Below are 23,941 nucleotides of genomic sequence, written 5' to 3'. Positions count from 1 at the left end.
TAAAGATATGTTTCAGTGTCGGGTGGATTAAAGGTAATGCCTCTATGTATACATGTATGTAATCTGAAAACTACTTTACGTCACCATCGAAAGCCAGTTATATCCCGTCATACATATCTTCATTACTATGACCAAGGTTCGCAGTAGAATCTGGGGCCTGGTTACGTGGGTTCAGTAGAAATAGCAAGCTCTTGAAGAATGATCTTAGTAACGTGGTTAGAAGTACCACCAGTATCGATCTTAATCTGCGTTGTATCCTTCTAGGCGCCTTCTTATAGTCCTGGTGACATCGCTGCGACATCAATGGGGTGACGGCTTCCCGTATCCGTGGCAACAATTACGTCACACACTCAAAATCAGTCTATATACCACGGCATACGCAAAGTGTGACCACAATATACTACTTTTCAATTTACAACTTACATATACATGACATACGTTACCTGTTAGCTAACCAATATTGAAACATTTCCTAATTACGTCACCATTGCCGGCCAGTTATAAGTTATAACCCGACTTTAGTATTTAACTAGAACTGCGTATCGTAATTATGTCACCATTGACAGGCAGTTGACAGTCGACAGTATACTTGCGCGGAATGCGAGCACAAGTAGGCACTCAACAGAGTGCAGTTCTAGTTATTATTATTATTATTATTATTATCATTATTAGTTCCACTGACAGTTGTTCTCTGTTCACTGCAGAGAGGCTCTTCTGGCAGAGATGGGCGTGGCCATGAGAGAAGATGGAGGCACTGTGGGTGTTTTCTCTCCCAAAAAGGTCAGATACACTGTACTGTACACCCTGGTAACACTGGAATGTTATACTGTAGTTATTGCTGTCTCACACAAAGTAGCAAAGTGAAGGTTGCTGTTGTCTGTCTTAGACCCCTCATCTAGTGAATCTAAATGAAGACCCACTGATGTCTGAGTGTCTTCTATACTACATAAAAGAAGGCATCACCAAGTAAGACTATACTCTCTCTCTCTCTCTCTCTCTCTCTCTCTCTCTCTCTCTCTCTGTACATAATGTGTAAAAAGTGCATTATATTTGAATAGTTTGTTTATTAGGCAAACAGTATTTGAAGTTTAATATGAGGATATCTTTTATAGGCTTAACCTGATACAGTGGTTCATTTATTTCCCCCCAGAGTTGGCCGTGACGACGCTAAGTCAAGACAGGACATTGTCCTAAGTGGCCATTTTATCGAAGATGAACACTGCACCTTCAGCAGCACTACAGGCCCCCTGGGAGAAGGTAAAGGCTATATATGCATGAAAATAAATGTATCTTTTAGTCTGTTCCACAAAAATTGTAAAGCTAAACATTTTATAAGTCATATATATATGTACAGTATATATTTCCTTTTTTTTTAGACATCATTACCATGTCACTAATGCTGCCACCTCCATTTCTCCAATAGGAAATGTTATTCTGGATCCCTGTGAGGGAGCTGAGATTTACGTCAATGGAAAGCGAGTGACTACACCCACTGTTCTACGCTCTGGTAAGTTTTATTATCGAAATAAATGGAAAGAATAAGAAAACAAACAATGTGCAATCTCACCCATGTGTAATCTATATCTATTCCTCTCTAATCTAATATGGTCTCATGGGCTTCTGTTTCCAAAAAAGAAGATTGATCTTTCCCCCTTCTCCCTCTCGCCAGGCACATGCACACATAGACATCAAAGGGGGCTTCAGCCCCTGCCCTTTTACCCGCCTGTAAAAAAAACCTGCCCCCTCCAGTCCATGAATGTAACGTTCACTATGGTGAAAGAAATACAAATGCCCCCCTTTCCATGCCATACCTGAACTCTCCTGAAGTTGAACACAGCATTTTGCGTTGAAAGAATTTGTCCACTGTGTAGAAATCCATGTCGTACGCGGTACGCCACATCTTCAGTAGCTAAAGAGAGTGCGATCGCGCCCTGAAAATAGCTGATCTACAAGCTCTCTGCGACGCCTTGTGAGCTTGTAGATCAGTTATTTTCGCAATGTTTGCCAAAAGTGCGCTTTCAGGGAATTTCAGCCCTAAAAAATCAAATCAAATCAAAAAGACAACTTGACAAAAATTAAGGGAAACTAAAAAAAATAAAAAATAAAAAACTAAACAAAAAAACAATAATATTATTATAATAAACTACTGGTAAAAGCTATATGAATATCAGTCGATCCGCCCCTGCCTCTCTAGATTAGATTAGATTAGATTCAATGTATTGTCACTTCACATAGTATACAAATACTTTGACAATGAAATGAATAGTGGCGTCTAGCCAGAGTGCAATACAGTAATGCAGTAATGGGAATAAATACACTTGTTGTTGAATGTACAGAATGTACAGTATGTACAGTAGTATATAATAAATAGAAAATAAATAGAAAAATAAGCAATGAAGTATAAATATAAATAAGTATGCATATATATACACACCCACCCACACAAGCCATAAGCCATGACATGCTAATGTATGGTGTGAGCATGAGAGTTCACTCTAACATGTCCTCTGCACGCCCCTGCCTCTCTTGCCTCTTCCCAGGGAACCGCATTATCATGGGCAAGAGCCACGTGTTCCGCTTCACGGACCCAGAGCAGGCCCGCCTGGAGCGGGAGAGGACGCCGTGCGCCGAGACCCCCATGGAGCCGGTGGACTGGGCCTTCGCCCAAAGAGAGCTGCTGGAGAAACAGGGTATCGACATGAAACAGGAGATGGAACAGAGGTACGAGGACCAGTGGGGTTTTTTTTACACACCACTATAATGTTCTTATTGAGGGGTGCCTATGTCCAGCTTTGAGGGTTTGTGCAAACACAAACATTGTCTTAACACAAACATTGGATGCCATTGACAATGAATGGCCAGCTTTGAATGTTTGTATAACACAAACATTGAAGACGAAGGTGAGGACGCAAATTCTGATTTATGATGACTAGCCCTTACCCGTTGTGAGATATTTGCCCCCCCCCCCCCCCCCCCCCCCTTGTGGCCGTGGGGGGTACTGCGCCCGGTGCGTTTTTAATTCACTAATAAATCCATTAATAAACATTAATGTGTCAAATCAAAAAAAGGGCTTCTTTACGCCCTCCATATTCATATGGTCAATGCCTGTGTGAAAAGTGGGAGCGATTGGGGCAGGCAATGAGGAGCTACGGCGGTGTTTCTGACACACAGACAGACAGACAGACACACACACACAGGCGGACAGACATTGTTAGAATTATAGTATGATGATGATGATAGTATGATGATGATGATGTACGATGATAAGAGCGCCCCCTCACTTCACACGTGTTAATCATAAGACCCAATTATTGAATGCCAAGTCTCCAGGTTTTCTTCAGAATATATATGACACTGATTTACTACGACACAGTCCAACTAGTACTGGTGATTCTCAAGTGTTTTATTTGCAAGAACCCCCATAACTCGGAGACTGTACAAATGAAACCAAATGGAGCCGTCAGGGTCTATTTGGTTCCATTTGTACGCTCTCAGAGTTACAGACATGTTACAGACCGGTTATGGTCATGTGTTACAGTGTTTCTGGTGATATTATTGTCCACTCATTTTGTATGTCCGCGGAAAAAATGGAATGTTCACAAAAATGTCCACCGCAAGACAACATGGCGATGACCCCTGACAAGGACAGATACACAATGAACTGGCAAGCACACATTGAATGGATATAGAATAGAACAAGCTTATAGTAGTACTGTACATTGATAGGTTATAAACCTGTGTAACAGACAGTTAGTTAGTTAGTTAGTTAGTTACAGTAGGTTTGTCGATTGATTGATTCTTGTATTTAATGTGTAAATAGTTAATCACTCACTGCAGAGATTATGCAGCTCAGCTCATTATCGACCGGAGTCAAATTAATTATTTAAAGCATTTGAATTCCTTGCAGGCTTCAGGAGCTGGAGGATCAGTACCGCAAAGAGAGGGAAGAGGCCAGCAATCTGCTCGAGCAACAGAGACTGGTGAGATTCATTTTGTGCATTTTGTACTGTGCATACAGTATATAGTGTGCGTGCATGCGTGTCCTGGCTACATGTCTCTATACTTTATGTAAACAAGAGCAAACCATGACAGCGATATACGTACTGTTGTCTGTTGACTAATTGCATGGTTCCCTGTTCTCATCCAGGACTATGAGAGTAAGCTGGAGGCCCTTCAGAAACAAGTGGACTCTCGCTACCTTGAGTCCCCCGAGGAAGAGGAGGAGCCTGAGGAGGAAGGTGATACTGAGCTGACCTGTATAATGTACAGTACACGGCACAGCTATTATATTCAACAGTCGTTTACAGCGTTTGTCTATTGCTGAGTTTGTGTTTGAATACTGTGAGTGTGGATGTTGAAGCTTAAGAGTACTGCTACAAAGGTCAGTATTATGACCTCTGGATATGTTTCCTGTACCGCTAAAATAGTTTAACTAGAAGCTCACAGCGTGTTGCATCGACACGTTGTGAGCTTATAGATCAGCTTTATTTATTTTCTATAACGACACGCCCCAAAATGGTGATGACAGGTTGAAAGTGGTTAGCCATTTCACTCACAGATGAATGATCTTTTGCCACATTGATGTTTTAATCAAGATCATTTACAAGTTATTCCTACTTTTGTACGTTCCTAAACGTTTGATTTGGATTTGGATTAAACCATACATTGTTTTCACCCCCAGTGCCGTGGACCAAGCGCGAGACTGAGCTAGCTCTGTGGGCGTTCAGGAAATGGCGTTTCTACCAGTTCACCTCCCTCAGAGACCTGCTGTGGGGCAACGCAATATTCCTTAAGGAAGCAAATGCTATTAGCGTAGAGCTCAAGAAGAAGGCAAGACTTTCTTTCTTTGGTTTCACTTAATTTTATTTTTATTTTATGTACAGAATCGTTCTGGGCTGTAAATGATGCTTCTATTCTTATGCTTGCAATATTGGCATATCCAGGTTTTCTCATTGCATCGCTGCAGGCACACTGTAAAGTTGTTTTCCATCCAAGATTATTGTGAAATGGCCAGTCAGTATTAAGTACTGGGTCAAGGACATCGCAGCTCTTGCATTGAGTGTCTGAGTCAGCAAAATCTTCATGAAACCAGTTGGTCTACTCTAGACATCACATTAGTGATGCCAGAATCGTTATCAAGGGGTTCTCTTGCTATCCACTAATTCCCATTGTGTTCTTCTCATGTCATTTCTGCAGGTCCAGTTCCAGTTTGTTCTGCTAACAGACACCCTGTACTCCCCGCTGCCTCCGGACCTGCTGCCTCCCAGCGTAGCCAAGGAGAGAGAGAGGCGACCGTTCCCCAGGACCATCGTCGCTGTCGAGGTTCAGGACCAGAAGAACGGAGCCACCCATTACTGGACTCTGGAGAAACTCAGGTACAAACCAATTGGCAATTAGGCTCTTAATTGGCATCATCGTCGCCAGGCAACGCTTCGCTTCCGCCGTTGGTGACGTCATTGATTATTTTCCTTCATCCAGCCCAGAGCTATAGCGGCGATCCAAATGTTTTTTTTGTATTGGAATTGAGCTCAGATTGAGGTGATCATACAAAGCATCCATGTTTTTGGAGGTCAACGAAAAAATCGTTTCACCTTTCAGCACTGAAAACGATAGTATCTGATAGTGGGGTGCAGTGCTTAGTTCAGACTAGTCAAACGACAACCTACCTCAAACCCTAACCTAACCATAACCGCAAGCACGGGAGCATTAGTCCGACATGCGGGATGCATGTCCGTCGGAATTACATGCGGAATCCCTCTGCCATGTGCCCGGTTACCGGAAGTACTCAAATTCCGCTGGTGCTTTGAGCCAACAGCACCATCTAGTGGCGGCAGGGCAGGAGTTGATAACATTGCGTGTGTTAGGTTAAAGCAGAGATATATCTCTCTAAACTGATTTTGATGTCCATCCCCTGACACACTGCTCTCAATATTCTGTCCCCCCCCCCCCCCCCCTGCAGGCTGAGGCTGGACCTGATGAGGGAGATGTACGACCGTGCAGCGGAGGTCCCCAGCAGCGCAGTGGAGGACTGTGACCACGCCATGACAGGAGGAGACCCCTTCTACGACCGCTTCCCATGGTTCCGCCTGGTCGGGAGGTCAGTGCGCCGCTTACTCAATCTGGGGAACCCCCATGAAAATAAACCATTTTGACCTGAGATCAGATTCGAAAAATGTCTTCTACATCCTGGCAGTTTTTTGAAAAAGCCATGTTTCTATGTCAGTCGTTCTTCGATCTTTCAAAAATAGCAGACCTACAAGCTCGTAGCGTGCCACTCGGTGGTGCGCTATGAGCTTGTCGATCTGCTATTTTTCAATAGCTAAAGCATAACATAATGCTAACACCAAAAGGGGTTCCTGCCCAAAATGGGATAAATAAACATAGCTGCAAGCAACGATATGACGGGGTCAAGGCAAAAAAATATCATACTCGTGTGACGTGAGGGGCGCTCTTATATCGTCGTACATCATCATACTGTACATCACATTCCGTGCTCGGCCAATCCAAATCATCTCAAATTGGGTACACACACACAAAGCTGGCCAATCAAATCATCTCAAATTTGGTGCACGCAAACACACAAAGCTGGGCTCAAAAAGCATATAAACACTTGAGAGAAAGAAGACCACTCAATTAACAAATGGTCGCTTTCAATAGCTGGTTGGAGACTGGAGATGACGTCACTTTTTTGTTACGCTGAGTGGCTGAAGGGTTGCATTAGCCGGGTCCAGACTCCACACAAATAAATGGAAATGCTATTTCGAGTGCGAGTGGTTAACCAGGCTACGGAAATCGCTTTTGGACATCAAGAGTGGATAGAGCAGATCATATAATTAATTCATTGGGAGATCTAAAGTTCAGAGGTCCTTTGATGAATTCAGTTCTTGGGCGATTTTCACGACCATATTGCCGAATTCCGTGTAAAACGACTGCACAGAACTACCAAAACTGTGAGAAATGGTAGAATCCGAACAAAAACAATAGGGGGTCTTCGCCCCCTTCGAGCTTGACCCCTAATAATTACGACGAATTAGACCGTTCCTCACCCAGGAGTCACTCCTTATCCAGACTACAGTCATGTCAAAACTTGACTATTGTAGCTGGAAGTACCTTCACTAAAAACGCCGGGACAACGCTCCACACATCCCATATGCAAAGGCTCAACTTATGTAACTTATATAGCATTTTATGTGACAGACAGACAGCGCCCCTCACTTCACACGCTCAGGCTCAATCGTCAGTTTGTTACACTGGAACGTTGTTCTCCAGTGTGCATATAGGCTGGTGTCTCCTCAGATTACCTAACTCAGTCGTTCTCAAACATTTTATACCAAAGTACCACCTCAGAAAATATCTGGCTCTCCAAGTACCTGGAGTGTAGACCTGCTATGCACAGTTAACAAAGGATCCCATTTTAATTTATTCCTTGAATGTTTTAGTTTTTGTTCCATTCCTATAAGCCAATAAAGCTGCTGCTCTTACAAAACTCGGTCTAATCACTAATCGGCACAACTGTGCGAAATATGATATTTCTAATATCAGAGAATCACTGACCTTGAATCATTGAAGGCCCCCATCACACCCATTCACAGTGGAATTGAAGGTGTTTCTCCAGTGTGGACACGCTGGTGTCTCCCCAGGTGACTCAAACGAGTGAAACTCTTGTCACACCGTCTGCAGCGGTGCGGTCGCTCCCCGGTGTGAACGCGCAGGTGCCTCTTCAGATGCCCCAGCTCGGTGAAGGCCCTTTGGCATTGTTTACAGTGGAAGGGCCTTTCTCCGGTGTGGATGCGTTGGTGTGACTTCAGGTGGCCCACCTGACTGAAGGCCTTGGCACACTGTGCGCAGCGGTAGGGCCGTTCCCCGGAGTGGACGCGCAGATGGATGCGCACCTCGGTCGCGGTGTAGAAACTCTTGTCACAGTGCCTGCAGGGGAACGCCTTTTCTCCGGTGTGGACGAGCTGGTGTCTCCTGAGGGAATCCGACTGACCGAAGGTCCTGCCACACTGTTCGCAGTAGAACGGTTTCTCTCCAGTGTGGACACGCCGGTGTGTCTTCAGACTGCTGATATCCCTGAAAGTCTTATCGCACAGTTGACAGGCGTAATGTTTCGGCCTTGTGTAGTTCGGACGATATGTCTTCATTTCTCCTGTTTGAGCTGAAGTCTCGGCAAACGGTCGATGGTTGTTGGAGGATGCGGGTTCATCCGTGGCTCCTTGTTGTTTCTGGCTGTTTACAGACGTTGTTATTGGCTGACAGGCTGTCGACGTGACCCGTCCACCGTTCCTCGTCGGGCAGTAGAGTTCGTTGTGGCTTGTCTTCGTGTGTTCATAGAGGAAGTCCTGACACATGAAGGCGTATGGCCACTCGGAACAGGAAGCCTGGGTCTGGGAAGGCTTTGACCTCACTCCTTCCAGGAGTGCTGGTTCACCGTCACTTCTGCTACACATTTTCTGAGTAAATGGACATCCGTTCTGTCCAGAAGATAAACCCTGTGCTAATTCCCTGTCTCTCACTGACTGCCCAACGCTCAAAGGAAACACACTCTTAACAAAGTTGGGAGTCTGCAGTCCCATATATTATATGGGCTGACCAGACCTCTGTTCTGACATCAAACACAAGACAAACCATTGGAATGCCTGTCTAACGATGTCTATTTGTGCAGGAACATTACAGTTTTTGCATGTTTGTGTCTTTGTGTGTCTTGTGTGTTTGTAGCACAGAATATGATGATTTGATTGGCTGATGTATGATGATAAGTGCACCCCTCAATTTATTTGGAGGATGGCTCCTCCCCTTTCTTAGTCCCGTGTGCTACTGTGTTTATATATCATCATACCCGGAAGATATGGGGGGGTCCCTGGAACAACATAATTTGAGATTGTGGTCCGCTGCCAAATACAGATAATTCTGGGGCTCTTTGACATGAATAAGGTTGACCACAACCATAGGGTTTTTCAGAAAACTGTCAGGATTTAGAAGACATTTGTATAATCGGCCTCAGGTCTTTTCCCACTCACTTTGCCACTCGATTTGCCACTCGATTTGCTATTCACTTCATGCATGCGCATGCCCTCCCTCTATTCCTACTAACAACAACAGTATAGATTCGGCTGTTAGCAGAATGTGTCTTGACTCTTGAGAGATTAGTGATGACTAAACCACCAATCCTCAGATGTGTTATTCCAAGTGTAACAGGTTCTCCACACAGCGAATAGCCTAGCTACTGTAGGTTTTCTTTCTCAACTGACCAGTGTGATCCTGCTCTAGAATTCTAGAAAGTGATTTCTGGTCGGCGCCGCTTTTTTTTTGTTCCTCCACATGAATGCCAAATCAAATCTCGTCTCACCAGTCACACTTCGAGTTGCAATAAAAAAAGTATTCCAAGAAATATCCTACTCTGGTCGAGGGGAATCATTTTGAGGGAAAACTGCAACAAAAGTTGATCCTAGGCTACTACTACCATATTGAATAGAATAAAAAAATCATACCTGTGTGAACTGAGTGGTGCAACTCCCCTCTCTCTCTCTCCCCCCCCCCCCTCCCCTCCTCTCTCTACAACACGGACATTGCTGTTCCTTTGCACCACTCAAAAAAAGCAATAACATGTTAAAACCAAAAGGTTGTGCTTGAACTGACAAGGCCTATAAAGCCATGCCTTTAAAATATTAACCAATACAAAAGTGAACGCTAATGGGCTATAAGCAGTGCAGCACACAGAATAACTCTTCCTACTTCCTTTTAATTTTAAGGACCCCCATAACTCTGAGAGTGTACAAATGGAACCACAAATGGATTCCATTTGTACACTCTCAGAGTTACACATCCGTACGCGGGGCCATTTGAAACCCACTGGTGTAGCAGAGTGTTTCCCAGTGAGCCAACATGCACAATAGCAGCACCCTGTTTGACCAGAATGGAACAACAGAGCCTTCATTAGTATCATCTGTAACACCTGTGAAGGGAAGTAGGGAAGCGGCCCAAGTTCTTTCCCAAATGGTGTGGCATGATAGAGCCGTAGGCCTAAGCCCATTTCTCCTCAACTTTGTCGCCCTTGCCTTGCTTTTTAAAGTTGAATGAATAATAATAAAACTCTGCTTCCTTCCTCCAGGGCGTTTGTGTACCTGAGTAACCTGCTGTACCCCGTGCCGCTGGTCCACAGAGTGGCCATCGTCAGTGAGAAGGGAGAGGTGAAGGGCTTCCTCAGAGTGGCCGTACAAGCCATCTCAGGTACAGAACATAACATGACTTTTGGGGATTGTTGATGGGAAATAGTAATATATTGACATATACGTATACGTATACAGAAAGAAGGTAGGATGTCTGCACACCGTTTCTTAAGCTCCCAGTAAGTTTACTACTAGTTTCCTGATGAAGACCCAGAAGAGTAGAAACGTTGATTCTTCTTCTAAATAAACGTACTGGGAGCTTTAGCCCCTCTCGGAACCCTCCATAAAGCTTTTCTGAAATTTGGATGAGTTTTATGTAGGGTCCCTGTTCATAACTATATTTTCGTATGGGAATTTTGGAACGCGGACATAAATATACTCCGTAACATCGTATCTGCGCCGTTTGACGGCCTGTTTTCCTTTGAGGGCTTCTGAATTCGTGAACTATAAGTACCTATACATTCCGCTGCGAATATCTCCTGTGGCGCGGAAGCCATTAAGTATTTTTTGTTTGACCGATTTGGTCGCTTTATTTCTTCTTGTTTGTTTACCATTTATTGTACCGCCTCCCGGTGTGCGGTTGGCTTGTGCGGCTACGTCCCTGCCTCTGATCTGCTCTGTCATAGCTATAGCGCCACTAGCTAGCCAGATAGGCGGTACAATGAGGTGTCATTAAACAAGGAAGGAAGAGAAGAATCAAAGCGACCAAATCGGTCAAACAAAGATTAAAAATACTTAACGGCTTCCGCGCCACAGGAGATATTCGCAGCGGTATTTATAGGTACTTAAAGTTCACACATTCAGAAGCCCTCACACGAAAAATAGTCCTGAAAGAGCGCAGAAGGACTTATCCGAAGTTGTTTACGTTTATATATGTGTGCGTACCAGGTGGCAGGGTGGAGGTGGAATAGGACCCAATGCTCTGGGTCTAAAAAATGTCAGAAACTTCAGTAGCATTGGGTTCTGCTTGTAGGGCTATTTGGAGCTTAAGAAACGGTGTGCCGACATCCTACCGTCTTTCCAAATAGTAATATTCTCATACCGGTATGTCTGTTTTTAGGTGAAAAATATACTTTCTTCAATGTTGAGTCACCTGGAGAATAAAAAAACATAAATGCTTCTTTGGCTGTTTATGTGTGTAGCACAGCCTGCAGATACAAACAACAATCTGCATGATTAAATGAAAGTGCACACTTTAAATAATGTGATACATTATTACATGCTTGCGAGTTTGCGAGTGCAGTATTATTGTATGTGACGACAGGCAATTCCAAGTTTGGTACCTGTATAATTGCCTTTAAGAATGAGTGGTTCACTTTTGTTCATACACTTTTCTGCTCCGCTGAAAAATGTGATAACAATTTGGTACTTGTAAAGGGTGGTCTGTTGATGCGTGGCTCAGAGTGCATTTGGAAAGGGGGCAACATTGATCTCTTTTGTATTAAGCCTTAAATAAACATCACGTCTCTCCGTCACTCCAGCTGATGAGGAGGCTCCAGACTATGGCTCTGGTGTGAGGCAGTCGGGCACGGCCAAGATCTCCTTTGAAGACCAACAATTTGAAAAGGTACTACTACTGACCCATTCATCATGTCCTGATAGTCTCATTTTTTGGGGGACTGAACTTTCGTGTTGACCCCAACAATTATGCTAATAAGCACAATATTCCCCCAGGGAGGCTCTCCAGCGTTGAAGCACTCGGCCCCTAGTGGTTAGAGCATGAACTGCAGGCGGACCAGTGGATTCATTACCGGGAAATCCCCGTGCAGCTGGGCTTTAACATTGAGCGCTCGGTTGCACTTCCGCAATTTGACCACCAAAAGTTGGTGGTCAAATGCGGAAGTATAGACGGTTCTTCCGGGTGCTTCAAAACGCCACTGAGCAACTTCCACTGACATGATTAGCTGGGGGGGGGGTCTCTATCCTTTTATTACTCTATGATCTGAGATATGATATGATGTGTTTCTCTCTCGCTCCAGTTTCAGACCGAGTCGTGTCCTGCCGCTGTTATGTCTCATTCCAATACATCCCAGGAGGAGTTGCGTATCGTGGAGGGGGAAGGACAGAGCTCTGACTCCGCTGATGAGGTCAACAACAACAACTGTGCAGGTGCGGGGGGAGTCATGAACGTTTTAAGTTGCATTCCTTCTTTCTACAGTAGCTAGTGGCTAGCATCCCCATGTGTTGAATTGATTGACGCATTTGTGTCGTCTTAGCTTTTGACCACATTCACCATTATTTTAAACTTTATTAGCCGCTGAAAATAGCAGATCTACAAGCTCATAGTCCGGCACCCGAGTGCCGTGATACGAGCTTGTAGATCTGCTATTTTTGAAAAATCGTGAAAATGTGTGCAAATCAGGCGGCCAAATACATATAACTTTTGGGCGTCCTTGACATGAAATATTTTGAGAATCACTGACATAGAAACGTAGGTTTTTCAGAAAACTGTCAGACATTTTCTAGAATCTGGTCTCAGGTCTTAATGGGTTCTTCTGTACCTGAGAGTATCTGTACCTCATTTTGTATTTCTTTAATGTTTCCCTTCCTGTGTGGTTCACGCAGCCACCCCAGAGGCTCCAAACAGCCCATTGAAGGGTCTGGGCCTGGGTCTGGACCTGCCCCTGGACCTGTCACAGGACAAGGTTCTGTCCCACCTGAGGGTCGGCAGCACGTTCACCTTCAGAGTCACCGTCCTGCAGGCTTCCAGCATCTCGGCGGAGTACGCTGACATCTTCTGCCAGTTCAAGTGAGTGAACACCTTTTTCTCTACACTGTGGTTCCTCAGAGGCCTGTCTAGATAGAAGGCTCTGTGTGTCTGTTTGTGAGTGTGTGTCTGTCTGTGTCTGTCTGTGTGTCCGGAGCTAATCTCACAAACCATTGGACTGATTAGAGCCACATTTTGGGCTGAAATAATGCCCAAATTTGGAGTTACAAATATACTGTATGTCATATAGTCATAGACAACTGCATCATTTTAGTCTTAAATCCAGAGGGCAAACACAACAGTGTGTAACCTATAGCCGCATTACATTTTGATTCTTAATTAGTTATGGAGAATCGCCCTTGTTCTATTGTGGCAGCCAGAAGCAGAAATGAGAATGAGGGTTTTCTTCTTACATACCATATCTGTTAATATTTTAAACCAACATGAGCCAAAAAAGATATGACTTAAAGAAATGACTCATCTCTAAACTGAGTATTATCACCATTCTGTGTCTAAGAGAGCTAACACTACTGTGTAGAGAGGTAGAGGCATGAGGTGATACAGAAGTCTGAGATGATTAGCATTTGAGTAAAAGATGTCAAAGCATACAGCATACAGCCTTCTCTCTATTGACTGAAATATTTCTAGTTGGAAGTTGTACTGTAGGTGGTAGCATAATATCACTGACACGGATGTTGTGAATGAGACAATGGTTGGACATCATGACTGTGATGGCTTTACTTGTCTTAGTTTCATCCACCGCCATGATGAGGCTTTCTCCACCGAACCTTTGAAGAACACAGGCAGAGGTCCACCTCTCGGCTTCTACCACGTACAGAATGTAAGACAAATGCATTTATTTTGAGTCCTGTCAACATGCAATTGACCATATTCACATGGTGGCCATTTTGCTCTTCCATTTTGGGCGGGAACCCCTTTTGGTGTTTTAAACATTATGTTATAATTTAGCTATTGAAAAATAGCAGATCTACAAGGTCATAGCTTGTAGGTCTGCTATTTTTGAAAAATCGTGAAAATGTGGCACAAATCTTTGAAAAATTATATATTTCAGAAGAAGTTTTTTGTTGTTGTTTGACGTCAGGTCTAAATGGGTTAAGTCTTACTCTATAGCTCCTTCCTACTTAATTTACTCCCTCGCGAGTATGTAATCATGTGTCTCAGACGGTAGAGCACTCGCCTTTGGACCACAAGGTCCTTGATTTCATCCGGGATCAACTCAGTGCGTTAGTACTAGTAGCACGGCTTGGGCAACTAAGTCATGCGGAACTAATGGTAAGTATTGGGATACTAATGTTCTAAAGTACTACTCTACTACTATGTGTGTATTAGTAATAGCAAAATGGCTGCTGTATGAATATGGTCAATGATGTATACATTAGCCGCTTGCATTATATTACTATGTTTTTCCCCCGATGCCTGTATTGTTATTTTGAGGACTATATATAAGGAAAGCCTAGAATGGCTGTGATACAATAATGATTAATAATCAGATAATTTGGGAAAGCATCTGATAATGGTATTCGTTGGCCATTCTTTTTATTTATTTTTAATATTATTATTTTTGCGGCTTACGCCTTTTATTGATTTTTGAAGGGACAGACAGTAGGCTGACAGGAAACGGGAGAGAGATGGGGGGATGACATGCAGTAAAGGCCGTGTCGGGTCCGGGAGTCGAACCCGCGGCACACTGCGACTGGATTACCAGTCCGGTGCCCAGACCGTTACGCTACGGCCTGGGCCCGTTGGGCCATTCTTACCACAGCCATTACAATAATATAATATGGTATATGAACTGGTCCTTAGAGTACAGTTGTTTAAAAAACAACCTTTAAATATATTTCAGATCACTGTGGAGGTGACCAAGTCGTTTGTGGAGTATATCAAGACCCAGCCCATTGTCTTCGAGGTGTTTGGCCACTATCAGAAACAGCCTTTCCCACCACTCTGCAAGGACCTCATCAGGTGAGGACCACCCCCATCTCCTCTCATTACTCATTATGGCCAAAATAACATTTCAGGAATATTTCACATATTATCTTTTTGTTTTTGTCTCCCTGTAGTCCGTTGAGGCCTTCCAGGAGACAGTTTCCCAGGGTGATGCCCTTGTCCAAGCCAGGTGAGCCACCGGTCACTCTTGACGCACCTGCAAGTTGATACTGCATATAATATTCTTGTATTCATAATCTTGATAGATGTGTTTCCAGGAACCCAAGGAACACTGTGTTATTACTGCATATCACCGTATTCCGTTCCGTACTTTAACCTCATTGTCCTCATTTCTCGTACTGTCGCAGTGCCGGCCACCAAACTGAGCACCCTGACTCGTTCCACAGCAGGACCAGGCCCGTGTCACTCCAAGTACGACCTGATGTCCTTCTTTGAGATCTGCGAGCTGGAGGCCAATGGAGAGTAAGTGGCAACCTTATACCTGGGCTTTGTGGTGCGAGTTCTACACCATGCATATATACGTCATGGGACAGAGTTCATGGTGCATTTATATAGTGTCTTGTGTCAAGGACACTTCGACACTAGCTCTGGGGGAGCCCGCGGGTTCGAACTGGGAACCTTGCAGTTCCCATCCGGTCACTCTACCCCTTAGCCACTGCCGCGCACAGCCGGAGTAAATATTTATTTTGGCTGTAGTACCCGAAACGACAACAGTGCCTTTCAAACTCCTTTAACGTCCTTTAAAATTGAGACAAAAGTATCGTAAGTGATCAGTTCGGAATGATAGTCTTTCTAAAAGCTACTTCATAAAAAGGGCGCAGCGTTTTTGAAAGCTTGTTTAACCAGCTCAGTACGAGCATGTGAGTCAAGGTAAAAACATAATGTGTAACGTCCATGGTTTCTGGTAAGAGATGTAGAATATATTATGTTATTACCGTATGTTAAGTACTCAGGTTGATAACGTTTGTCATTTACATATCTCTAGCTACATCCCAGCTGTGGTGGACCACAGAGGTGGCATGCCCTGCCATGGACTCTTCCTCCTACATCAGGTAATGTCCCATATCTTTTTTTTTTGAGTGGTGCAACCACTTCAAGGAACAGCAATGTCCGTGTTCACCTATGTGTTGGTTCACCTATGTGACTACCTATGTGACGTTAATGAGCACCAGTATGACTATGAGTACCAGTAGGGGCGCTGTTGTGCCAGAAACAGAGAGAGAGAGACAGTGCTGCACTGTTGCCTGCTAATGAGAGGGAGAGAGAGAGAGGAGGGTGGGGGGGGGGAGAGAGAGAGGGGAGTTGCACCACTCAGTTCACACGGGTGTGATTTTTTTTTTTACACCATGGCCTTGTCACCTTCCAGAAAACACTTATGGCTATCAGTGATAGCATTCTGAATGAATGCAAACCCTAAAAACACGTAAAAGACGTCATTGGCAGGGAAACGTAAAAAAGACGAGGACGACGAAACGGAAATATATGTAGCTTTTTTCTTTTGCATTTTTAATGAATTGCCTGCCTTCTCTTCATCCCATAGGGCATCCAGAGGAGGATCACCGTTACCATAGCGCACGAAACAGGAAATGATGTAGAGTGGAAGGAGGTGAAGGAGTTGGTTGTGGGTGAGTACGGGGGAACAGCCAAGATACAGGGGTGTCAAACTACCGGCTTGTCGGTATTAAGTGGTAATATTGAGGAGGTACAGTGAAACATGAAATACACTCTTTACAAAGTCTATAGACTCTCTTGTCAAATGCTATTCATTTTTGGTTCGTTTCACCATGTTGTTTGATACCATGTAACATTTCGCCTGTTTGACTCCAGGGCGTATTCGGAACACTCCAGAGGCTGATGAGACCATCATCGACCCCAACATTCTGTCTCTCAACATTCTGTCTTCAGGATACTTCTGGCCCAAACATGACGACAAGTATGTGCTGTTTGTGCACCAGATTGTAAATAACATATCTACATCTGGCGTAACATATCTCTTCGCTTTTTTCACTTTGTGCTTATTTCACTTGCAGGATTAGACTTGCATTTGTTTAAATTATTTGTAATTTAACTAGACATAGTTGTCAGATCAGAGATCAGCGATGTTCTGACAATAGCATTTTAAAACTGTGCCCACCTACCGTAATTGTACAAGATTTTAATTGTTTTCATGTATATCGATGTCTTGCCTCATTACAGTGTAGACTATGCATGCGGTTATCTTTTGCATTTGCATTTGAACCAATGAAGAATGTCTAACTTCTGCTTGTCTTTATCTTTATCCTTATTCCAACGACAGTGTCTCACTGGGAGTTGATCATAGGTATTCCGATCATTACTTTTTACGTCTTTTCTTTGTGTTCATGAGCATTTTAACTTGGCTTTTCTCTTTTTATGTATGAACGTGGACGGATGGTCTGATAAAAATGTCCTTTGAACCTCCCCTCTCAGGACTTTCTACCGCTTCGAGGCAGCATGGGACAGCTCCATGCACAACTCCCTCCTCCTCAACAGAGTCACTCCCTATGGGGAGAAGATCTACATCACCCTCTCTGCTTACCTGGAGGTACGCGTACGTTATTATCTTAAGATGCGTTGCTGACACTACTTTGTATTATAACAAAGCTGTGTAGTCCATTATCAGAGCAGTGGCATCAATAAGGGTATGGCAAGCTATAGACAGCTGCCATACCTTGGCTCCATGGGGGGGAGAATAAAATAATAAAATTAAGGGAAGAATGGAGGGAATATATGCCAAAAGAAATGGGCAAATAACCGCACGTAACCGCAAAACGTTCACAGGCACGACGCATGCACGTGCGCTGCGCGTCGTGAACATTGTATATCTTAGCTTTTGCTGAAATGATGCTACTGTATCAGAGAAGAACCGTTAACCATTCTTAAGCCATATTTTAGACTCACAGCTTGTAGATTGGCTTCTTCTGGAAAATGAAATTGGTTAAAAAAATAGATATATACAATAAAATATTTTATAGAAGACAGTGACACACACCTGGACAGTGAAAACACGTCTGGTGGTGCACATACAACGTTCTTCTCATTTTAAACCTCTGTTGCCGTTCTTCAGATGGAGAACTGCACCCAGCCGACGGTGATCACCAAAGACTTCTGTATGGTGTTCTACTCCCGAGACGCTAAGCTGCCAGCATCTCGCTCCATCAGGAACCTGTTTAGCACGGGCTGCCTCAGGCCCTCTGAGAGGTAAACATGTGCATTAAACTAAGGGCCTATAGAGCACCGAAGTCTGACATCACTGCCACTATAGGGCACTGTCCCCCTGGGTCACCAATTATTCTCCCCACAGAAATTCCCCATAGAGAAATCGTACATTGCGTCATATACAGTAAGAACTGTGTTCCAGAAAAAAATGTATCACCCCCGGCGATTTTTACTCATATGGATATGAAGCATCAACGGGCGATGAAAACGTACGGGTATTTAAAAAATCACACCCGTGTGAAGTGAGGGGCGCTCTTATCATCCTACATCATCATGGCGTAACATGTCTAATTGCTCAGACACATATGACGTAAATTCTCCATTCAATGTCAGTGGGAATTTAATGTTTGTGTAAGACGAAAATCTGAATATAGGAGGGGCTAGCGCCCCTCAAAAAATATATAATCTCCAAATAAAACACAGACGTTATCAAATGTAACACCATATCATAAACGACATAGAGACACATACCTGACAGAATCTCCGGGGTGATACGTTTATTTTTGAAACTCTATTCTTTTCTGTCAAAATCTCAGATTTCTCTATGGGGAATTTCTATGGGGAAAATAGTCTGTGACCTCAGGACGTCTGTACTCTATAAGTAATGTGTATCGATCGTTCTTGCCAGCCTTCCATGTAATCGATCAGCATGAATTTGCCAAACATTCTTTCTAGATCACTCAAACCATTTCCACGAAATGTACCGCTTGTAAATATTACAAAGTAAACGTATACTAAAGCAGAAAGTAACTTTTTGTCTCTCTTGCTCCTTCAGTAACCGCGTCACGGGAGTCTACGAGGTCAGTCTATGCCATGTGGCAGACAATGGGAGTCCAGGTAAACAACCACATTTTTAACGGAACATGATTTTTCCTGTCCATCTATAGCTGCAGTGCACAGTAAAATGTGTGTTCATTTATTTCCCAATGTATGAATGAATGGACCATTGTATAAGCACTTTGAGAAGGCACATAGTAGTGCATAGAAAAAAGCGCTATAAAAGTTTTGAGTTGAATGAACACTTTTATGGTGTATGCACATGCATTCAATTGCGAATTTTAACTCACTATGAGCACAGAGCACTTTATCATGCTCATATATACAAAATAAAATGAATTATATTTTTTTAAGTCTCGGTCCAAGGAGTCTTCCTTTATTTTCCATGCAGCGAGCGAGTCTCTATCTGCCAGTTTTCCCTCGTTTTTGAGACCACCGCACCTGCAGTTAACGTGAGACGAAGACAGGCGCAACAGGCGTTTCCCCTGTGCTTTAGTGCACACGAATTCACTCATTTGACTTGTTTATGTATTTGCAGTGCTGTAAAAAGTACTCAATTGTTTTACTTAAGTAAAAGTACCAATACTGCAATTTAGAACTACTTTGTTACAAGTAAAAGTACGGGATTGAAAATGTACTTGAGTAAAAGTACAAAAGTATCTGCATCAAATGTATTTAAAGTAAAAGCACTCATTGTGCAGAATGTGCCATTTCACAAGTTAAAAATGTGTACAAAATCTATTGAAAATAGATTTCAAATGGCCGAAATGTATAGGGTTGAAGTGGTTAATGTATGTTTTCTAATCAAAATTAAAATCTCCAAATGTTGGCTCTGAGATGTAGTGGAGTAGAAGTAAACGTATTGGAAATTGGAAATACTCAAGTAAAGTACAAATACCTCAAAATTGTACTTAGGTACAGTGCTTAAGTAAAAGTACTTAGATACTTTCCACCACTGTGTAGTTGCCATTTAGCATTGCGTCCTCCTCCTCCTCACTCCTCCTCCTCCCAGGTATGCAGCGGCGTCGCCGGCGCGTCCTGGACACATCGGTGGCGTACGTCCGAGGGGAGGAGAACCTGGCGGGCTGGAGGCCTCGCAGCGACAGTCTCATCCTGGACCACCAGTGGGAGCTGGAGAAACTCAGCCTGCTGCAGGAGGTGAGAGCTCATTGGTCAGGGACAGGACAGGGCTATCATCGACCATGGTTGGGCTTGTGGTGGACAATTATTTTTGTCAAGATTCTTCCTTTTTTTTTTTTTGGGGCACGGTGGCACAGTTGGTAGTGCTGTCGCCTCACAGCTAGAAGGTCCTGGGTTCGATTCCCGCTCGGGACGCTGTGGGTGCTGGCGGCGTGTTTCCTCCTCCGCGTCATCAGTGCCCATACCCGAAGGCGGGGTTGGCGAAAGGGCCTTTCTGTGTGGAGTTTGCATGTTCTCCCCGTGTCCCCTAGGGCAGTGGTTCCCAAAGTGGGGTCCGCGGACCCCTAGGGGTACGCAACGCATAGCCAGGGGGTACCCAAGCCCCCTCAAAAAGGGGGCTAGTGAATCATGGTGTGTGTGTGTGTGTGATATGAAATGTCCAGTGCCTCCCCAAGTGCCACCCCAGTGTCTTCCCTGCAGTGTCTGCCCAGTGTCTGCCCAGTGCCTCCCCAGTGTCCGCCATGGTGCCTCCCCAGTGTCTGCCCAGTGGCTCCCCAGTGCCTCCCCAGTGTCCCCCTGAGTGCCTCCCCAGTGTCTCCCCAGTGCCTCCCCAATGTCTCCCCAGTGGCTGCAGTGCCTCCCCAGTGCCTTCCCAGTGCCTCCCCAGTGTCCCCTCAGTGCTTCCCCAGTGCCTCCCCAGTGTCCCCCTGAGTGCCTCCCCAGTGTCCCCCCAGTGCCTCCCCAGTGTCCCCCTGAGTGCCTCCCCAGTGTCTCCCCATTGTCTCCCTCAGTGCCTTCCCAGTGCCTCCCCAGTGTCCCCTCAGTGCCTCCCCAGTGTCCCCCTGAGTGCCTCCCCAGTGTCTCCCCAGTGTCTCCCTCAGTGCCTTCCCAGTGCCTCCCCAGTGTCCCCCTGAGTGCCTCCCCAGTGCCCAGCCGAGTGCCTCCCCAGTGACTCCCCAGTGTCCCCCTGAGTGCCTCCGCAGTGCCTCCCCAGTGTCCCCCTGAGTGCCTCCCCATGCTCCCCAGTGTCCCCTCAGTGCCTTCCCAGTGCCTCCCCAGTGTCCCCTCAGTGCCTTCCCAGTGCCTCCCCAGTGTCCCCTCAGTGCCTCCCCAGTGTCCCCCCAGTGTCTCCAATAGCAATACAAGAGCAATAATACAAATTCATCTTAATTTATTAATCTTATTAATTAATTATTGAATCAAATTAATTAATTAATCAAAATGTTCGACGCAAGAAGGCCCCCCTGCGGCCTGCGCCCAGCACCATGCCAAAGCTTTTTCCTGCAGGAAACACTGCTTGTGGTTGTAAATATATTGTTATCTGTGTTGCGAGGATGAGGGGGTACCTGGAAAAATATCTACCCCAAAAGGGGTACCTGGTCCAAAAAAGTTTGGGAACCCCTGCCCTAGGGTAGGTACCCTCACAAAAAACATGCAGTAATCCTGGTCACTAAACTGCCTCCCCCTGGCCAGCCGGGGCGCCTGATGGAGGGGAAAGGAACTGGTTGGAATAACGTGTTCCTTCCACGCGCTACGTCCAACCAGGGAAACTCCCCCCTGTCAGGTGTAAAGGAGCAACTTGGACACTCTGGCATGAAGGAAGCATGAGTTCAAGTCCGTTGCTCTCCCCTTGTCCCCCATATATGGGGACTAGGTTGGTGGAGGGTGTGTAGAGCCCAGGATCACATTAGATGATTGACACAGGGGTGAAAAATGGGTTACAAAAATCGTGGGATAAAAAATATATATATAAAAATAAAAAAAAAGATTCTTCCTTTTTTTTTTGCCGCGGACATACAAAAATGAGTGGACAATAATATCCATGTCTCTGTCCGTCTGTCTGTCTGTCTGTCTGTCTGTCTGTCTGTCTGTCTGTCTGTCTGTCTGTCTGTCTGTCTGTCTGTCTGTCTGTCTGTCTGTATGGCTGTCTGTATGGCAGTCTGTACGGCTGTAATGCATGTACGTAACTCGAGAAACCGTTCGCCCCACCGACTTCAAATTCGACACGCACGCACCAGTCTAGTTACCAGGCAGAAACACATAAAGAGCTAGCCCTGAATGACCATAACAGGTGCGTCTGTGTGACTGTGTGACTGTGTGACTGTGTGTGTGTGTGTGTGTGTGTGTGTGTGTGTGTGCGTGTGCGTGTGCGTGCGTGCATGTGCGTCCTCAGGTGGAGAAGACCAGGCATTACTTGCTGCTGAGAGAGAAGCTGGAGGCGACCCTGCAGGCGGGGCAGGATGCTCTCTATAAGAGCAGTGACATCAGTGAGTTTGCCAGGAGCCCCGTTCTCAGCCACAGCCCCGGAGGAGGAGGCAGCCCCGCCCTCCTCCACAGCCCCAACCAGAGGCAGAGGGAGCTGGCTGCCAAGGTGACTACCAGGCCCCGGCTTCAGTCTGAGGCCTGCTCATAACTCTGGAGTCCCGTTTGTTTTTGTTTCGGTGCACAGTGAAAAAAAAAAAAGATCTTTCTCTCTCAGAGACCGTGCCATGTCGATACCTGTCCTTTGTTTATTCACAATTCTGACTATACTGTTCATTTATTATGGCATGTGTATAGTATTATGTATAGTGTATAGTATTGGCCTATAGTATTTCCCCATACATTTTCTCCAAAGTCATAACAATGTTACCAAACTTCCCTAAATAGTTGAGTCAATGTTGGCTAAACATCATTGCGTGGGTTAATAAGTCATTTTAATTTAGTTAGTAAATCTAACTTTTTTCCATGAACTACTGAAGTACACTACAGTAGACTTTACGAATCAATCTGTACACGAAAGAACAACCGAATGATAACCTTTGACAACCTTTGACAATGATGATATTTAGCGTATCTCCACACATTTAAGTCTGCAGGTTTTTGAGTGGTGCAACCACTCCAAGGAACAGCAATGTCCGTGTTCACCTATGTGTGGTTAACCTGTGACGTTAATGAGCACCAGTATGAGTACCAGTAGGGGCGCTATTGTGCCATGCAATAACAGAGAGAGAGAGAGACAGTGCTGCACTGTTGCCTGCTAATGAGAGAGAGAGAGAGAGAGAGAGAGAGAGGGGGGGGGGAGAGGGGAGTTGCACCACTCGGTCTCACACAGGTGTGATTTTTTAAACAGAATTGAATCCAATGCCGTCCTCAGAAATCAACCCAACAGTACAGTACGCTTTGAAAAATGGTCATGTCAAGTATTCCATGTGGGGCACTATTTTGCGTGTGTTAAGAACCAGGTCTTGTGACTTGGGCCCCATTATGAGTCACTGTCCATGACATGGGCTAAACATGACAGACCAGAATGGATTTCACTGTGTACTTTGTATAGGCTCAGTCAGTGTAGGGCATTAAGCAACTAGTCGACTAGTAAATCCACTAGTCGACCTTGTTGGTAACTTGGTACTGTAACTCTGAGAATGTGTAAATGTTTGACATACTCTCAGAGTAAAACTGTCATGTACATTGTGTGTGTCTGTGCGTGTGCGTGTGTGTGTCCTGCTGCTGCAGTGTCTGCGCCTGCTGATGCACACCTTCAACAGGGAGTACAGCCAGGTGAGCAGCAGTGCCAGTGAGAGCAAGGTGAGCCCCAGCTTAGGTCCTCTTAACCCCCCCGCCCCGTCCCAACCTGCCCCGCCCCGCCCCACCCTGCCCCGCCCCGCCCTGCCCCGCCCCACCCTGCCCCGCCCCGCCCTGCCCCGCCCCCACCCTGCCCCGTCCCACCCTGCCCCGCCCCGCCCTGCCCCGCCCCACCCCGCCCCGCCCCACCCCGCCCCGCCCTGCCCCGCCCCACCCTGCCCCGCCCCGCCCTGCCCCGCCCCCACCCTGCCCCGTCCCACCCTGCCCCGCCCCGCCCTGCCCCGCCCCACCCCGCCCCGCCCCACCCTGCCCCGCCCTGCCCCGCCCCCACCCTGCCCCGTCCCGCCCCGCCCTGCTCTGCCCCGCCCTGCCCTGCCCC

At 45.4% G+C, this 23,941-nt stretch overlaps 1 protein-coding gene across 1 annotated transcript in view; it reads left to right on the top strand.

Moving 5' to 3' along the window:
* Nucleotides 1-23,941, top strand: part of kif1ab (kinesin family member 1Ab) — a 48,117-nt gene that overhangs the window by 19,827 nt on the left and 4,349 nt on the right. Inside the window, exons 16-43 of the mRNA XM_083781398.1 lie at nucleotides 705-780; nucleotides 887-966; nucleotides 1,151-1,257; nucleotides 1,424-1,507; nucleotides 2,541-2,721; nucleotides 3,908-3,980; nucleotides 4,148-4,238; nucleotides 4,682-4,830; nucleotides 5,197-5,375; nucleotides 5,960-6,097; nucleotides 10,112-10,230; nucleotides 11,651-11,736; nucleotides 12,149-12,278; nucleotides 12,744-12,918; nucleotides 13,627-13,717; nucleotides 14,741-14,859; nucleotides 14,958-15,013; nucleotides 15,192-15,306; nucleotides 15,830-15,896; nucleotides 16,385-16,469; nucleotides 16,672-16,777; nucleotides 17,141-17,164; nucleotides 17,293-17,407; nucleotides 17,930-18,063; nucleotides 18,857-18,918; nucleotides 19,871-20,016; nucleotides 22,172-22,369; nucleotides 23,494-23,565. Of these exons, the coding sequence (XP_083637524.1) occupies nucleotides 705-780; nucleotides 887-966; nucleotides 1,151-1,257; nucleotides 1,424-1,507; nucleotides 2,541-2,721; nucleotides 3,908-3,980; nucleotides 4,148-4,238; nucleotides 4,682-4,830; nucleotides 5,197-5,375; nucleotides 5,960-6,097; nucleotides 10,112-10,230; nucleotides 11,651-11,736; nucleotides 12,149-12,278; nucleotides 12,744-12,918; nucleotides 13,627-13,717; nucleotides 14,741-14,859; nucleotides 14,958-15,013; nucleotides 15,192-15,306; nucleotides 15,830-15,896; nucleotides 16,385-16,469; nucleotides 16,672-16,777; nucleotides 17,141-17,164; nucleotides 17,293-17,407; nucleotides 17,930-18,063; nucleotides 18,857-18,918; nucleotides 19,871-20,016; nucleotides 22,172-22,369; nucleotides 23,494-23,565 (3,058 nt within the window). The remainder of the gene's footprint in view (nucleotides 1-704; nucleotides 781-886; nucleotides 967-1,150; nucleotides 1,258-1,423; nucleotides 1,508-2,540; nucleotides 2,722-3,907; nucleotides 3,981-4,147; nucleotides 4,239-4,681; nucleotides 4,831-5,196; nucleotides 5,376-5,959; nucleotides 6,098-10,111; nucleotides 10,231-11,650; nucleotides 11,737-12,148; nucleotides 12,279-12,743; nucleotides 12,919-13,626; nucleotides 13,718-14,740; nucleotides 14,860-14,957; nucleotides 15,014-15,191; nucleotides 15,307-15,829; nucleotides 15,897-16,384; nucleotides 16,470-16,671; nucleotides 16,778-17,140; nucleotides 17,165-17,292; nucleotides 17,408-17,929; nucleotides 18,064-18,856; nucleotides 18,919-19,870; nucleotides 20,017-22,171; nucleotides 22,370-23,493; nucleotides 23,566-23,941) is intronic.

The sequence above is a fragment of the Protomyctophum parallelum genome (assembly GCF_964188405.1).
Source record: "Protomyctophum parallelum genome assembly, chromosome: 14".
Taxonomy (NCBI): domain Eukaryota; kingdom Metazoa; phylum Chordata; class Actinopteri; order Myctophiformes; family Myctophidae; genus Protomyctophum; species Protomyctophum parallelum.
The sequence above is the reverse complement of the archived record's forward strand: the minus strand, read 5'-3'. Positions and strand labels throughout refer to the sequence as shown.